At 40.0% G+C, this 17,546-nt stretch overlaps 3 protein-coding genes across 10 annotated transcripts in view; 2 read left to right on the top strand and 1 right to left on the bottom strand.

Moving 5' to 3' along the window:
• The window catches only part of TTLL1 (TTL family tubulin polyglutamylase complex subunit L1), a 27,143-nt gene extending 13,935 nt beyond the window's left edge, over window positions 1-13,208 (top strand). For all 4 annotated transcript variants that reach the window (XM_085232418.1, XM_085232419.1, XM_085232417.1 and 1 more), the window contains exons 7-10: window positions 1,407-1,550; window positions 3,233-3,319; window positions 4,350-4,513; window positions 5,968-13,208. In XM_085232418.1, coding sequence (XP_085088544.1) covers window positions 1,407-1,550; window positions 3,233-3,319; window positions 4,350-4,513; window positions 5,968-6,097 — 525 coding nt within the window. In that variant the 3' untranslated portion in view covers window positions 6,098-13,208. The remainder of the gene's footprint in view (window positions 1-1,406; window positions 1,551-3,232; window positions 3,320-4,349; window positions 4,514-5,967) is intronic.
• On the bottom strand, window positions 7,811-17,546 carry LOC109370496 (uncharacterized). Its single transcript, XM_085217200.1, has 3 exons — window positions 17,493-17,546; window positions 15,530-16,197; window positions 7,811-14,975 (listed from the first exon to the last, which is right to left on the bottom strand). The coding sequence occupies exons 1-3, from the start codon at window positions 17,544-17,546 to the stop codon at window positions 14,762-14,764; spliced, it is 936 nt and encodes a 311-aa protein (XP_085073326.1). The 3' UTR covers window positions 7,811-14,761.
• PACSIN2 (protein kinase C and casein kinase substrate in neurons 2) overlaps window positions 15,570-17,546 on the top strand; it is a 62,199-nt gene continuing 60,222 nt past the window's right edge. For 4 of the 5 annotated variants that reach the window (XM_085232408.1, XM_085232398.1, XM_085232355.1 and 1 more), the window contains exon 1: window positions 15,570-15,709. The gene's annotated coding sequence lies outside the window, so the exon portion shown is untranslated. The remainder of the gene's footprint in view (window positions 15,710-17,546) is intronic. The other variant, XM_085232381.1, reaches the window with a different exon arrangement.

The raw sequence follows: 17,546 nt of genomic DNA, 5'->3' as shown, positions 1-17,546 counted from the left end.
TCCACTTGATGATGATTATTGACCTGTTTGCCTTTTAGCAGATGACTGTGATTTATAAAACATGCCTCTGTTACAGGAATTTATTGTTTCACTTCCTAATCTTGTGGGTTTCATTTTTTTAAGAGCACTGAAAATATGTATGTATACATGAGTGTTTGTGTATACACACACACACATATACACTCACAAAACAAACATGCCTTGTCTGTTACTGCTTTGTAAGATGTGCAGCACAGCAGAGCTGTTTTTTATCTGGATATTCCTGTAATAAAAGTTTCAACTGTGAATGTCACTTATGATGGTAATCATAAACCAGAGTAAGTGTGAAAATATGGGGGTTTTTTTGGTACTGCAAATATTTCCTTGCCTGGGTGCTGATTTGTGAATTTGAGATGTTATGATTTGAAAGGGCTCACTGAGAATTAGTTGGGGTGAAAGTAGTTCCCATACAACGTAGAGTGTAAGTCATGGTTTTGTTGCCAGCAGCAGAGAAGAGATGAGGCATCTGGTGTGCTGCCTCTCCCATTATCATTCAGCCTTTTGTCTTCCATTTAAAACTTGTCTGCAACTTTGGAAGCAGCTAAGCTGTACTGTATAGAATAACCTAATTTGAACTGTCAAGTGATTTATCAAAGTTATGATAAGGTCTGGAAAATCTTTTAGGTTCTAGCCCTTCAACTCTACCCTAAACCCTGCGTGAACTCTGGAGTTCCACTGTGTCTGTACCACACAGGCTCATGGGAAAGCATCAACAAATTCAAAAGCTTATAATTCAGCATCAGGGAGAGGGAAAGGTTGAAGAAAAGAAAGGAGGGTTAAGTATGCCCATTGTAATGTTTCTTCTACAAGACAGAATGTCTTTCCATCAGTAAAAATACCTTCACTTTGCTTTTGTCTTTCCATTTAAAGAGAATATATTGCAGGGCATTGATTGCCTCTGAAAAGACAAATATAAAGTAACCTCCTTTTTTCCCCTATTCTGTTTCAGTAGCACTTAATGTGTTTTCTACCTTGAATACCGAGTTACCTAAGAAAACAATATTTAAAGGTAATTCAGGTGTTATTTCAGTGTCTTCGTGATCGCAGCTGTTGTCAGTTGCACCATTAAAAGTATATAATAGCTGTCTGTTTCCCGAAAAGACAAGTCCTTTTAAGTTGAGATTTATTGTTTGATTCGTGCTGTGTCATATAATACTTGCAGCTGTGATACAAATGGTCATTTGTGTAGAGAGCAGTTTAAAGCAGAAGACTTCATAAATATGTAAAACAGAGTAAAAATGATTTGCTGAGTTCATTTTTAAGGCACTATTTGCATGCAGGTAGAAGTGGGCTCTTTATGTGAATGGAACAAAACTCCTGAGCAACTTCAGTATCTTAAAGACTGACTTAATTCCTTAACTCTCCAGGATGATTACAATCATATCCATGGAGGCAAGTGGACAGTGAGTAACTTGCGCCTGTATCTGGAAAGCACCCGTGGAAAGGAAGTTACAAATAAATTATTTGATGAAATTCACTGGATAATCGTGCAGTCACTGAAGGCTGTTGCGGTGAGTACTGTGCCTAGAATGCTGTCGGTGACAACATCGTGGCTGCAGGATTTTCATAACAGTGAAAGTGAGTTTGCCACCAAAAAACCCTGAAATTTATTTTCTGCTTTTTGAGTGACAACACTGATGCCAATTTCTGCAATTCTGTGATCTGCTGATTTGTCTGAGCTGGGTGAATTTGAATCTTGTGTGGGTGAGCATGCTGAAGAGCTGGATGACTCTATCTCCTTGAGAGTCCTTTGAACTAATTAATATGTCTAGGTATTGCCCTTGTGAATAGTATTGAGCTTTACCAAGGCCCATGATGTCATTTCAGCAATAATGTGTCAAAGAAAGAATAGCTGCAGAGGACAATTTATCAGACAAAATGTTAAAGGGTATTAGCTTAGCAGACTTGCATAGCTTATTTTCAGCTCTGCTATATACAGGTCATGCAGTTATCCATGAAATGTTATCTTTTTTTTGTTGTTTTCTTTATAATAGTTTTCTGCTTGAGTGACTTTCTAGCTTGGGTCATATCCCATGATTATGTTAAAGAGCAGGTACCATGCCATGGGTCAGCAGGGTTAACTGAAGAGCTTTCTGCAACGAAGAAGGGCCTGTTCTCAAGTGCATGATCTTGTCATGAAAATTACTTATTTTATTGATGGGTTAGTATTCTGCTAGTGTAATAAGCTGAATCACCTCACTGAAGGATCAGATGGATGCCAGAACCAGCACAAGAAAGAGGCACAAGGTCATGAAGCTAGGATCACTGGGGTGAGGCTCAGCCCAGCCTCTGCTATGCAGTCACTTTTAAAACCAGTTGTGAGAGGAAAAGGTTTTTTTTCCAAATGTTAGCAGAACCTTAGGAGAAAAGGTTCTGAGAATATCAAGGACAAAATGTTTTGATCAGCTTCAGTACTTCTCTGTCTGTCAGAGAATGGCAAATGTAACGAGAGATGCTCATTCCTCCTTTCCCGCTTCCACTCCCCAAGGAACTGAAAAGCTTTCATTATTAGTCTAGGGGAAACCATGTCACTAACCTGTTACAAAGGTTTCTTTAAAAGATCTGATGAGATTTATATAAAAGTCTTGGCATGCATGCTGTAAATCCTTTGCAGAGGCTGGAAAACTGACTCTCCAGAGAGTGTGCTTCTAAGCATGACTTGATCCTTGGTCTCTGTTGGCTTTCAAGATCACAGATGACTTGAACTAACTGTAGATTTAAAAAGTATGTGTAATTGTTTGACCTAAAATTTCTGCAGTGAAGGAAATGTCCACGAATAAGTCTTCTATCTCTGAAGCATAAATAATTCATGATTATGTGAAGCTGTGTTATGTACATTTTAAAATGTCCTGATTTCTCTGGGTACATGTAGGCTGTAAATATTCTTACTAGTTTTGCAAAATATGAGAATGCTTTTATTTTAAAACTGGAAACATGATGGAATACTAATGCAATTTGGTACTTGGCATTAATGCAGTCATTAATATTGAAATATTTACCAAGAATTTGAGGAGAAAAAGAGTCCTGAAATTATTTTTAAGCTTACATTAGAATAATGTTAGCATAGGTATGTTAGAGTTATGTTAGCTTATGTTGTAAATGATTTGTAATCACATGACTTCTAGACAAGAAAGTGTGTAATCAGGTTACTTAGGAAGTAGTAGGATTTAATATATACTTTTGTCTTTTCTAGCCTGTAATGAATAATGATAAACACTGCTTTGAGTGCTATGGATATGACATTATCATTGATGACAAGCTTAAGCCATGGCTAATTGAGGTAAAGTCACACAAAATACAGAAATAACTTCTCACTGATTTTCTTTCACAGTATAAAATCAAGTAGATTTACATGTAGTCATTTCTGTTTTGAAGCTTTGTCTTTTGTTCCTCTAGTAAGTGGATTAGGCAAAATGTTAGAAAGTAAAATATGCCTTGTGATGACCAAGCTAGCATGTGCTTTTTTAAATTTCTTTTGTCTTTTTATTTGTGGCTTTCAGTTTTGTCTTCTAAATCCAGTGCATCCATGTAATTAGACTTCAGAGGCCATCTGAATGTTAGCAGCCCTGTTAGATGAGTAGCTGGAAAAATGACTTGATGGGGAGTAACACTTAAAATAATTGGGATGTTTGGAAGGCTTCTTTTATAAAAAGGAATTTAACATATCAAATTTGGATCTGTATGTTCAGTATAAATTCTATCTAAACATCTTCTCAACCTTATTGAAGTGAAAGATCAAAGATATTTATTGTTGTGCTACTGTTTCCCCATAACAAATGTGGAATGCAAGAGATATGTTAAACTAACCCCAGTTTCAGCCTTCATTAAAAAAATAATATGCAATTGAGTGTTTTGAATAGAGACATGGAGCATATGTGTTTCTTCAGCTCACAATTCAAAAGGGGAAAACTTGAATTAAGAACATGAATAAAAGCTGTTTAACTAGAAGAAACCTACAGATTCCTTTGTGTAACAAACATTGGAGTGAACCAGGCACTGCAATTTATGGTTTTGGTATCCATAGAAGCTTAGAAAACTAAACAAAAATTTCTGGCTTGTCTGCTTGACCCTGGGTAACTTAGTTTGGAGAAAAATCTTCAGGCTGACGCTGCAGATACTTTAGTTTTAAGTTAAAAAAAAAAAAAAAAAAAATTCCAATGGGGGATTCTTTTCAACATGTGAGGAAGTGAAAGATGTGCTTTGAGACGCTGATTCTTGATTGCTCAAATAGTACATATAGTCATCACACATGCTGTTTAGAGAACTACACCACTCATAAAAAATGATTCTCTTTTTTTTTTTTTTTGTAGGTTAATGCTTCCCCTTCTCTTACTTCCAGTACTGCTAATGATCGCATCTTGAAGTATAATCTCATTAATGACACACTGAACATTGCTGTGCCTAATGGGGAAATTCCAGACTGTAAATGGAATAAATCTCCTCCTAAAGAGGTTCTTGGCAATTATGAAGTCTTGTAAGTTTTAGCATTGTTTTGTTTAACTATAAATGTTTTTCAGTCATCTCACTTCTTTTAATGTGTAATGTAGATCAAAAAGATAAGGCAAACTTTATTCTCCCATGTAGAACAAACTCAGGGATACCACTTCATTTTTTGAGGCTGTATTAGCAGCTTTGGAGGTGGGAGTGTGTCCTTCATTCTCTGAGGGAATCTTACTTGTCTGATAAACCCTTGTGTGTACTGAGCTTCCAGCAGCTTCTGCATGTGTAGAGTCTTAATTGTATTAAGTGCAATACATAGACTGTAGTTAAACATATAAAACTTGTATCAAATAGTTATTAACCTTATGTTCACAAAATTGATGCTGTTTGAGTTTTGTAGATCTTAGATGTAATAATAATAATGTAGTACCAGATTTTTTTTAATTACCAAATTTAGTATTATTAAAGGGAAAAATCAACAGACATTTTTGCATTGGAGTGCCTGAAGTATTAGTCTGGGACTGATCTTATGCAGAGGAACACTGCTGTGATGACTATATTGATTGCAGTTTCACATACTTACTGAGAACAGCTCAGTTAGGTTCTCAAATCCTAATGGTGCAGCTGTTTAGTATATCAAGAATGTGGTTATGGACATAGTCAGCCCAGTAGTTCATGCCTATCTTACACTCTTTCTAGATATTAGTAAAGACAATTAAATGTGTTGGCTGGGTTATGAATTAATCTTTAATGTATTTGCAGCTACCATGTAACATTCCTGTACAAGAGTATAACTAAGCATATATTATGAATGCTCTTCAAAATATTGTAGTATTATCTTTTGATAATTGTACATAAGCACGTGTAGTCAGTGTCTGCTTGTAATTTGCACAGCAACTGAGAAGTAAGTATATACTGAGGTTATCTGAGGCTCTAATGGGCTTAGATATTTAAAGAACTACTTGCCACTGTGGTTAAGTGTTACAAAATGCACGTCATCAAATGCATTTGGTTAAGCACACTGTTGTTTGTTCAGCTCATTTTTTTCCTACTCATTCAGTGTTGCAATAGTGGAGTTTTCTAACACTGCAGTTAGCAATCCTCTGCTTGAAGCAATAGCTTAAGATTGGATTAAAGTGCCAGCAGTCTGATGTTCCTGCTCTGCTGTGTAAGAGCAATATTGAGAAGGGCAGAAGTACACATGAAATTTCACAAGCATGAAATTTCACAAACCCTGTAATTGAACCAAAGCTACCAAGCTGTCTGTTTCTTAACAAAAAACTAGCTGAGGATGTTTCAGGTGGTCTGTATTGTAAACAAGGTGGTAGTGTATTACCTTGAATAATAGCTGTATTTCAAACTATGCACTTGAAAACACGTTCGTAGAACAGCTTGTGTTAAATGTCAGTGCTAAATGTTAAACAAAATAGAAGGTGAAAGAATAGTGACAAGCAGGCTAAGGTGCTGAAAAAGTTCTGTCTTCTTTAGATATGATGAAGAGATGGCGCAAAGTGATGGTTCTGATCGTGACTTGCGAAGTCGTTCTGGGCAATCCACTGGAACAAAAGGAAATCGTGGGAGAGATTCAGGAAAGCCTGTACTAACCACCTGGAAATAATGATTAAGCAGAACAGCTGCTGAGTTGGTAGGACAGCATCATGAAAAAATGTGTTCGTGAACAGATTTCTCTATTTCGCCATGTTGTATGAGGGAAACAATCAAAGAAAACAATACAGCCTTTGAAAATAAGTGAAATGAGCATTCCAAAACCAGGATCTTTATAATACACGCACTGACTTGCCAATTATAATAATTATACATACTTGCATGCATGTATATATAGTTAAAATGTATAATATATGTAATTAATTTAATACAAGAATATTTAAGCTTATAGTTCTCTAAAAGCAACAAATTCTACATTTTTAGAAGCATCTCTGTTCAGACGTTGGAGAAGCCAGTAATTATTATGAGGTTTCTTTATAAAGATGACTTTTAAGAATACATGTTCTGACATACAGAGCAACGAGTCTTCTATAATTTATTTTCACAAGTAGCTTGTCTCTACATTCCTAGAATAAAAGAGACATGGATAATGGGAAAGAGCGGTAATGGTGAGTGTCAATATTGTCATAATGGTGGTTCAGATTCTTGCTAGGAAAAAAAAATGTAACGAGAAAAAACAGCAGTGTATGGAGTTGAGACTATTGTCAACTAAAGCAGCTAAAGATTTATAGCCAGTCCTAGGTACTTGAAAAGTAAATCTTTACATGCTGGAGTTTTTGTTTGTTTGTTTTTGTTTTGCCTTTAGATATTTTTGAGTTGATAATTCTTTAAAAGTAGAAAGTTTCATGTAAACGGGGAATGTTTCAGGTAGTATGTTGATGTATTATTGGGCTAGCTATTAGTTTTTATTGCAAGGTAATTTGTCTTTGGAAAATCAGGCAGAACATCAATATACTGTAATAAATCTCATTGCTTGAGAATGGCTGTAAATTGACTGGCTGTAAATCTTGCACTAGAATTTCTTCATGCATCTACACATGTAAGTACTTCAGTGTCTTTTTGTATATTTTCTATGTCCTACCACAAAAACATTGTTGCATGTGATAAACTATTTCTAGCTCTGTCAAAAGTTGTGATGATTAGATACCAAAACGTATAGAGCAAAAGTTAAAAATAGGTATTTTGGTCTTCTAACAGCATACTATATAAACTAACTAGTTGGGTCCATCAGTGGCTACTTTCACTCGCATTTCTGCCAGTTGTTGAGCTGTTACTTATAATAATATCTCGATGTGCAGCTCTGATGATCATTTTTCATCATTATTTCTCTCTCCTCACTCCTCTCCCCCTCTTTTTTTTTCTTTCATGGTGAAGTGTTATGGAGAGAAAGACAAAAGGAGGCTTAAAGTTACAAATATCCACGCACCTGTAATAAACTCTAATCTGGATATCACTAATGCAGCAACACTCAATTTCTGTCTGTCACAGCACACTAAGTACTTTTCACCTTTCTGTGTGGCAGGGCTGCATAAGTGTGTGCATTATAAACCTAGCCTCTCCCAATGCCCTTAGACATGATCTGGGATTCATCCTTGCAAAAAAGAAAGAAATACATGGACTGAATTGGTCACTCCATGTATAATTTTCACCTTCATTAATCTTGGCTGTTTCTTTGAAATAAAGACCAAAATGTAGCTGATTTTCTGGTCATTAGACTTAATGAATCTTCTTACTGGCCCTTACAAAAGCATATTCAACTTGGCTCGTGAAGTAAGTTAATATTATTGCATGGCTGTGAAGCTCTTCTAAATCCCATAGCTGTTAGGTTTGATGTGTTTCATTTTTTTTTTTAATTCTTGAGCCTGAGTTTTGCTTCAGTACTTGAACCTCGGCAGGTAAGCCACTTGTAATTAGATGTACAGTCAGATATTATGTGTTGTTAATGACAGGATACTTAGACAGACATTTCCTGCTTTTGCCCAAATTGGCTGTTACTACGAAGTGTGTAACAAGTTGACAACCTTAGGAAATAATAGGCTGTAGTATTGTGTAGTATGGTAGTATTTCTTATAGGTAATGAAACAGGGATGCTCAGATAGAAGGAAAACAGCTTTCTCTCACTTCAATTTCCACTGCTTTTGACTCATTTCTCTAGTAGCCTGTGCAAAGGATGTTACTGTGGTCTTGTTATAACAGTAGTGCTTGCAAATGAGGCTTCAATAGAATGATTACTCTTCCCCTTTATCTTTTTCCTGTTTGTGCAGCCTACACTAGTGGGGCTCTATACGGAAGAGGTATATTGAGAAATGCTGATTCTGCTGAAATGTCAACTGTACTATAGCTTTTTAAGTGTGCAGAAGCATTACATACTAAGCTAGCAGCAGGACTTGCAGTCTGCCTTTTGGGAAAGCTTAGCATGAAGGTGAGAACAAATCCAGGTTATTAGCAGTTATTGGTGTAGGCGGCTTTAGAGAACTGTGTACTTAGTTGTGATTTCACAATGAACCAAAACTGGTTATAATTTCAAAATATTGTTGTTATTCCAAAGTCATGTGTATGTGGTACTCTGTGTTGGCAGTAGTGTCTTTACAGCTAGCTGATGAGTTGAATCATGGCCTCGAGAACAGACCTTGGCAAGACATACCGAATTGGAATGGTAATACTTAATATTTTACTGATATTGAATATTCTCATTTAATTGATAGAAGATTTCTAATGGCTTCGAAAGGACCCACTCATTTCAGCTTGCATTTTCATTAATCAGTATAATAACGCATCCCTTCCAATCCTGATTTCAGAACAATAATTATCATACTAAATCAAAGTCTTACTATTGCTTTCAGAAAATAAGGATTTCTATCTCATTTCTATTTCATTCACACATTTCAAGAGCCGTATTTTATACAGACAATATTTTTGTAGCAGAGCTATCAATTTGGAAGAGGCAAATGCTTCTCTCTGGCCACTTGTAGTAATGGGAAAGCAAATTTCAAATACCTTATGTGAGGATGAAATGTCTGTTAGATATTTCAAAGATTATCATCACTACCTCAGTATTAAAACAGTAATATTACTAATCAGAGAAGGAAAAAACAATACTTCTGATATGAAACTTTCACTATGTAGTAATAAAAACCTAGAATTTAGATTTCAAATGTTGATACAGTATTTTACACACAGTTGTATCTTTAACCAATATTGGTAAATTATACTGCAGACACAAACATGGTTTTGATAATGCAGTGTTCTTTAAAGAGCAAGAAGTCAAAGAGACTGCAGACATAGTGACCCTCTATTCCTGATCTCACCCCATTCTCTTTTTAAACACAATGGACTAGTGATTAGAAATAGCAAGCTCTTTTCCAGCAGACTTTTTGCAGAGGTTGAAGTTTGAAGGCTTAACTACGTTATCACTTTTAATACATTGAAAAAACTGGGTATGCAAAAGAAGTCTTAGGGAACAAAACTGAAATGATGTTAAATAGATGATTAATAGTGCCTTTCTCATTATCAGTAACAAGCGAGCAAAAAAACAACTGGAAGCAAGCTGGAAGTCTTCCTTTTCTATAAAGAACTTGAAGCCTCCTCCTATAGATAAGTAGAATGTTCTTGTGAAAATAAAAAGTAGGAACCTACGTTGTTATGTAATATCTATTTTCCTCTAAATGACTGGTTGAAAAATACATTGCTTCTTCGCTGGAATTTGAGTAAGGAAAGAACTGTGTTCTGTGGTAGCTGAGAGTTTGCTCTGTGCATGAAACAACTTGTCTGCAGGCTGTGAGGCAGGAGGATGAGAAGGAAACAAAAGCAGTCATAGCTTTCAGGGAGAGAAGGGTAATATGTGAACACCGTGCCATGAGATGTTTGTGCGTGGCCTAAAAAGGTAAAGGTGAAATTTTCCTTTTGGTGAGGAGGAGAAACCAGAAAGGAAAATATTATCTCATGTTCAAGATTTTATCACTGAACTTTTCTCTCTAGTGCTCCTTAACTAAATCCATTGCTATAGCAGGGCAGAAATAATGCTACAAAGTGGTGTGTGAACTGCTAACAGCCTATGTGTAGCATCTATAAGTTGGAAGTGAGCTCATTAGTCAGACGTGTAAGCCATATGTAGGATGTCTACTATAGGATTTGAAGGGAGTTAAGTAAAGTTTAAATAAAGGTGTGATGTTAACATGTGTGTTACGAAATGTTAAATATTGTGTGGATACCTTCGTGTGATGTAAGGAGCCTAAATTTCCAAAAGAGAAAAGGCTGTTTTACTTCTGTTTGGTAGGGGTTAAATGGGTTTAATGGGTTCTGAGCAACTAACTTTGGCCCTAGGCCAATCATATTCAACGCACATTTGACTTTAGGATAAAGAAATTGTTTTGGGTCTCACTGGAGCAAAATAAATGAGAAATAAAAATCCCCCAAAGTTCTCACTTTGCCTAACATACTAACTGGCTGGGCAGAGCTACAATAAATGTGCTTCTAAGTCTTGCAGTTCATATGCTTAAGTGATCTCTGGTATAACGGCAGTATTGTATGAAGAATTAAATAGACCAGCTCCAAACAACTATGGGAGTTGTTATAATGACATCAGTGTAGAAGGAGCTTATTGCTGGAATTGAATACTGGGGCTTGCTTCCCGGGCACTAACCTTTCTCCCTATTAATTCTTTGACATGGAGGGCATTAATAAGATTTCCACAGAATAGCTTCTTTATGTGGCTTTAGGAACTTAACTAGAATAGAAGAAATAGTATTATCCCTAAAGCTATTTTGTTGCTGTTGGCTTTACAATAGAACTTCTGCCTAAAATGTCCCTGTCCAGATTCACTTCCTGCTGTAAATGCAGCAAAACAACAGACCTTTCACGGAAGATATATAGTGCTGCACTTCAGCAGGAGAATGTGTCAGGCAGAGCTCATTTATCTCGTTAAGGAAGGAGCTTTATTCTGTCAGTATAAACTGATGCTGTGTCCAAAGTAGTTACTGTTCAGTTTATATATGTGGAACTATAACCAGAAGGTAACTTTCGTTTTGTGCCTGCCTTATTAAAATAGCTCACTCAATCCCTCCGTTCAGTGGGAAGCACGCTGTGCCATCTGGTATGTGGGTATCACAATATAACGCTACTGTCCATAGCTAGCTATGCTAACCTCTAGGGTTCCTTAACAAAGAAATAACTTTATTCCTGGATTTCTTGCAGAAAATAAATGTGTTGAGCTGAGAAAAACTGACTTTGGTCATAATTTTGGTAAAATTTTGGTTATTAAGAGGAAATAGGAAGATAAATGGCTGTCTTGGAAAGACTGTTTTTACTGGATAGTAGGAAGTTGCTTGTGCTAGGCTTTTGGCTGTTTTATTATTATTATTATTATTTAATACTTTCTAAAAATACTTTTTAAAATTTGCTATCAGGGCCTAGGCAGGCTTCAAGAAACTCACCATACTTGGAGTAGTCCACAGCCAGATCTTTTCCAATTGTTTTGATGACATAGTGGAATCCCTATCGTTGACATTATCCTCTATGCTTTTAATTAATCACAAATTTTGTACCTCCTGAAAAGCGTATCATTCACGCTTGAGATAATCATTGGCAACTGTTGTGAAATAGAAAAGTTAGGACAGTATGAAACTGGTTAAAGACATGAATGTGGAAAGCAAGGAGATAATAAAGGATGTTTCAAATGAGCATTTCTTCTGTGAGACGAATTGTATTTGATGAAAGTTGGGCAGTTAAACAGTAAAACAAAAATTAATTAATTGAGTGGAATTAAATTTAATATTCTGAAATTCCATGACATTGACTGGCATATATAACCACTAATGGGAGTACATTTGGAATCAAAATATGGTTCAAGGTTTAATTTAGATTTTAAACTGTAAACATGTAACACTTGGGATTTCTTTTTAGGTAGAGATAAAAATGCCGAAGAGAATGCCAAAATGTTGCAGCAAAAGCCAAGAAAGAGCAATCAAATTTGCTCTGAGGGAATCTAAGAGAAAATGTTAGTACTTAAAAGGATACGTGAAATTTTTGAGGACAGCGGAGGACACAAAAAGCATATTTAAAAATAGATTGTGTTAAAAATAAAAATAACCATGGGATACTCATCTAAAAGGAGGGAGGATTATTTATTTATCTATCTGTCTATTTATTTATTTATGTACTTATTTATTTTCAGAAAACTTCCTGTCCTGTCTCTTGCGGTCAAAACTGCGTGCCCACCAGTAGGGCTATGTAAACTGTCAGCCTTCCTTCTAAGATAAAGGGTGGAGACAGTCTTTCTCAGGAAGTCACAAACTGAAAGCATCCAAAGAACAACTTAATATTTATGGAGAGAAAAAAAAAAACTGAAAATGCTAAAATCAAAATGAATAATATCATGTTACAAGTATGATTCACGGTATCATTAAGTTATTTATGGCATCATCATAGTGTCATTGTGCTGGGAGGTTGCATGACTGGTGGTAGATATAATTAGACCGTTAATCTGTTTTAATTCACTTCAAGAAAGTAAATAATGTTTGACTATCCATAAAGATAACATGTAAATTATAAATTGAAAAAATAGTAGTTCATCAACCACTGAGGTATTTTCCTCCAAGCAGTTTTTTAAGTGCATGTATGCAGTGCATGTGGCCTTGAGCCTATATATACGTATGTATACGTGCATTAAATTGTACTGCCATCAGAAATGGATCAAACCGAGCAGCAACATGTGTATTAATTCTAGTGCAGACAATTTCTGCTTTCAGATATGGAGGTAATTTACAAGAAGATCAATAGCATTGATCCAAAACGTAGACTATGACAACTTTGATAATATTTTGTTAACTGTTTCAAATGATACACTTGGAAAAGGGGTAAAAATTTTACAGTTAAAAAAAGTATTCTTAAAGTTGTCATTGTTGTTATTGTCTTATTTGGTTCCAAAAGTGTCTAAGCCATTTTTTTCTACTGAATGTAAAAAGCATGGGAAATGTTTTGTACAGAGGACAGTATTCAGCTGCTTGAAAATGGTATTCCCTAAAGTGGTGCCTCAAGGATCCTTCAAATCTTAAACGTTCAAGCAAATTATCTTCTTGTGAATATTCTTTTTCTAATTAATCTGCTTTTACTTTTTGTCTTTAAAATGATAATTTTATAGAACTTATAAAGATGCTTAAGTGAAAAGCTGGAAAATACGATTGTTATTTCTCAAGCTGTATTAAAGTCTGAATCCTGCTAGTAAATGCGTGTATGTTATTCATTTCTGTTCACCCTCCGTTTCTTAGGAAGGCAGAATCAGTGCAAATCCCATGTGAAGATGAATCCCAAAATAGCTGTTGCCTTTACAGTGTGACTGAGGGCTATATTTGTTATAACTACATATATATATACACTGTATGTATATAGATATGTATACAAATATGTACATATAAATATATGTGCATATATTTATATGCATATTTATACATAAGTGAAATGTATAAGGCTGTGGGGGTGACTTCATTGCAGCCTTTCAGTACTTAAAGAGAGCCTATAAACAGGAGGGGAGACATTCTTTGAAAGGGTAGATAACAGCAGGACAAGGGGAAATGGTTTTAAGTTGAAGGAGGGAAGATTTAGGTTGAATATCAGGGGGAAGCTCTTTACTATGACAGTGGTGAGGTGCTGGAACTGGCTGCCCAGAGAGGTTGTGGATGCCCTGTCCCTGGAGGTGTTCAAGGCCAGGTTGGATGGGGCCCTGGGCAGCCTGGTCTAGTATTGAACGTGGAGGTTAGTGGCCCTGCGTGTGGCAGGGGGTTGGAGATTCATGATCCTTGAGGTCCCTTCCAACCCAGGCCATTCTGTGACTTTGTGTCATTCTATAAGTAACGCTGAGTAAACTCATGCATGTACACACAACTTGAAGACAAAGGATCTGTATTCCTTATTTCTGATTTCTTGCAGCCAGACTTGGGGCCTGAATATATACACCTCTTGTAGAATTTAGTCACTGACCCACACTGGTCTAAAATATGCTGATTGTTCACAGCTGGTAGCATGCATGTGATTGGCAGTGGCTTTCTACACAGCAAAGTGAGCTTAGGGAACAAGTCAGTATCTAATCACTTCTATGTGGAGCAGGGTTTTTCCTATCTTCCAGCAGTTCCAGACTGAATTTCTGTCATCTGATGAAGTGGAATGCCCTTTCCACCACCATGAACTTGGTTGTGCCAAAGAAGGAGCAATGACTTACCCTGAATTCCTGTTCTCTTAAATTGTTGAACAAGTTTGAGCATTATTTCACCATACAAATAGATGAATGACTGTTTTGATGTTGAGGTTGAATAAAGTCTAAGTGTTCTGGGAGGGGAGGGCTTCCAGCTTTGACAATGCTTTAGGCAAAACGGAAGCTTGGTTTGTATTTGTGCAGAAAGAGGGGTATTTATGATTGTATGTATCGGTTGTAATCTCCTGCAAGGAGAGCTGGTTTATGCAAAATTCCCTCTCATGTTTAATGGGAAAGATTGTTCAAAAGAACACGGGTGGATCTGTTGGCAGAAATTAGAGAGGAAACAACACTGAATTTCAAGATACCCTCCCACAAACCTGAAACGTTAACTTTCAACATAGGACAGAAAATAAAGGGAGACTGGGGAGGGGAGAAAAGCATTACACATTTGAAAGCTTAACAGCCTGACCAAAGTGGCTAGCTGCCACTCAAACCAAGCTGTTGAGGACAGGTAAACCTTACCCCGGTGCTGTGCTCACACGGTCTAATCTAAATTCCTACAAGTCCTTAAGTTAATGAGTCATCCGCCTAGTGAAAGAGTAGATGAAGCCTTGGCGTCTGGGCCGGTGCACACAGCCTAGCGTGAGACTCGCGGTCAGGAGGACGATAGCACCACCAGGACTGCAGCGCAGCTCTGCCCGTTGACCCGGAGCGCACGCCGTCCTTAGAGCGGGCTGTCCCGGGACGGCGAGGAGCCAGAGCGGCACCGAGAAGAGCCGACGGGATGGAAACTCTGACCCTGCTAGGGAACGAAGGGACAAAACAAGGTTACCGTGACGGCATCCGCCTGGAACCTGAAACAATCCTGTCTAAAACAAATACGCCTAGCAGATAGGCGAGGACCGAATAACAGACCTCCCCGCGATACCGCTCAGGTGCGCCGCGGCCCTGCGTGCCTCGGCCACATCAGCGCTATGGTAGAGGCTGCCCTTGGCCAACTCGGGCTGGAGCTCCGCGGTCCCCCCGAGCAGGTCGGCAGCTGGGCAGCAAAGCCACCGCCTGTGCCGCACGGCGGTGCCAGCGGGCACCACGTTCCTCAGGGAGCCCGCCCTGCGAGCGGGAGGAAAAGCGAAGCCTTCACCGCTCCCGGGCGTTAAAACCGCTCTCCGACCGCTGCCGCGACAGCCCTGCGGCGCGGGGCTCTAACGGCCACAGGCGTCCACAGCGATGCGCGCCCCAATGCCCCCCCACTCTCTCCGCCGCCTTTTCCAGCCAGCTACAAGGAAGAGATATTAATTGGCACCTGCGGAGAGCCAATGGGCGGCTGCGGGGCGGGAACCTGCTCTCCACCCTTACCCAATCGGAAGGCGGTTGGGCGTGGGCCAATCGGAGGGGCGGCGGGCGGCAGTTGGTGCGGCCGGAGCGGCGCGGCCGGAGCGCAGGGCGGTTGCTCGCTCTCCTTGGCGCTCTGCGGGCTCTCCTTCGCTGCCGGCGGACATCCGCGGCTGGCGGCTCGCGGCGCTGCGGGGGCTCCAGGTGAGGACGGAGCCGCCGTTTGGGGCCGCAGCCGAGGGGAGCGGCGCGAGGAGGAGGCTGGGGTTCAGAGCCTCGCGGGGGAGGGGCGGGGCGGGGGTGGTTGAGGCGGCCCGGCGCTCCGCGGCGGCCGAGGGCGGATGGCGGGCTGGGGCTCGGCGCTCCCGGGCGAAAGAGGCGGGGCGGGCAGGGTGACAGTTGGGCTGAGCGGGGCGCGCCGTGATACCGGTGCCGGCCGCGGCGGGGAAGGTGAAGCTCTCCTTGCACGGCGCCTGGTGGGGAAGGGCAGGGCCGGGGCTCGCGGGGAATGACGACAGCGGCTGGGGAGGCTCCGCTCGTGGTGGAGGGAAGGGCTGTTTGCGCGGGGAAGTTCGGTGGCTCGCCGGGCGCGGGGCTGGCGGCTGCGGGACGAGAGCGGGGGGAGGAGAGCCGGGAGGGAGGCTGGCGTTTGTCCCCGTGCTGTGCCGTGCCGTGCCGTGTCGTACTCTGGGCTTGTGGCGAATAAGGATAGCGACCCGGTGGGAAGAAGCTTTTCCGCGGGGGAAAGCGAGGTTTTAAACTGCTCGCAGCTTCCCGAGCGCAGTAACGGCCCGTATAGGTCGGGCTTCTCTGGCTTGCCGTCCCCGCCTTCTCTGTTGGCTTTCCCTTTTTCTGTCACGTGGGAAGAATCGCGTCTTCATCCCGAATGAGACATCCGTGGAGAGACAGAAGCCGCTTTATGGACACCGAGCTACCTGGCCGGAGCAGCGCCGGCTATCCGCAGCCTCTGTCTGCGTGCTGCATCCGCCGTGCCCGGCCCGGCTGCTTGGCTGCCTCGGGCCGGCGTGACTCACAGGCTGCCGGTCACAGCCCTCTGGGGCTGCTGCTCTGCCCCGGCTGCAGGGGAAGCCGGAAGGTGCGAGGGACGTTTGCTGACCTTTGTCTAAGGGGTAAAAACGAGCCTTAGGATCTGCTGTTGTCTGTGTCCTCACAACAGTCTGCCTGAAAGTTTGCTGTATGTAATGAGTGCGTTTATGTCTCTTGCTACAAGGGGGAGCTTCTTCCTTTTGCTCATTTGGGTTTAATACCAGATTTTTTTTCAGCTCTTCTATAAAGGCTTTTCCACTGCTTTGAGAAGGTAAAACCCTTAGCAGTGTTGTTACAGTAGTCCCAGTGAAGGCTGCGTTATGTAAGCAGCTGGATTTTCATTCTCATTTTACCACAACAAAAAGATCATTCTCTTTATGTCCATGATGAGACTGGTATAAAAACATTGCTTTCTGTAGGGGGCAGGAAGACACCTCTTTGCTTTATGGTGAAGGGTAGCTAAAACTGTTTGCTGATTCTATTTCAGGCACGCATAGCTTCCTAATTGTGTTTTCAGCAATAAAGGTCATTAGCACCCTGGGTAATGTGCTTGCTGTTTCGTACCTGTACTCGTCTGAAATTACGTATTGTCTGACTTGCAATTTGCCTTCAATGATAGTAGTTATGTTCTGCCAATTATGACTGAATCAGCTTTAACAGCAGCATGTATTAACACACAGGGCATGTCTAATTAGCACAATACAACATCGTTTTGGAGATCTCTGCACGTTCTATGCTGTGGCTCAGTTACGGTAAACAGGAGAGGAGTGCAGGTGCTGCCTTGTTCTCTGTGGGGTTAAGCTTAACATGGCTGCTCCAAATTCCCCTTGTTGCGTAGTTTACAGTTCTAGAGTTACTTTCTTTGGCTTGGGGTCTGCATGCTGTGCAGTGCCATGCTAGAATAAACATTAAAAGTGCCCCCAGGGGTTAAACTGCATACCGCACATCGAGCAACGTCTTCTATAAAAGGAATATACATGGCACACTTGTACAT

Source organism: Meleagris gallopavo, chromosome 1 (genome assembly GCF_905368555.1).
Source record: "Meleagris gallopavo chromosome 1, MGAL_WU_HG_1.1, whole genome shotgun sequence".
In the NCBI taxonomy this organism is placed as follows: Eukaryota; Metazoa; Chordata; class Aves; order Galliformes; family Phasianidae; genus Meleagris; species Meleagris gallopavo.
The sequence above is the reverse complement of the archived record's forward strand: the minus strand, read 5'-3'. Positions and strand labels throughout refer to the sequence as shown.

Bases quoted from the DNA above. Each gene is read 5' to 3' on its own strand.
- LOC109370496 (XM_085217200.1), bottom strand. From the start codon at position 17,546: ATGTACAAGTGTGCCATGTATATTCCTTTTATAGAAGACGTTGCTCGA. The intron at 16,198-17,492 runs GTATGCAGTTTA...ATTCGCCACAAG, and splicing joins AAGACGTTGCTCGATGTGCG to CCCAGAGTACGACACGGCAC. The intron at 14,976-15,529 runs GTAAGGGTGGAG...TTCGTTCCCTAG, and splicing joins CCCAACCGCCTTCCGATTGG to CAGGGTCAGAGTTTCCATCC.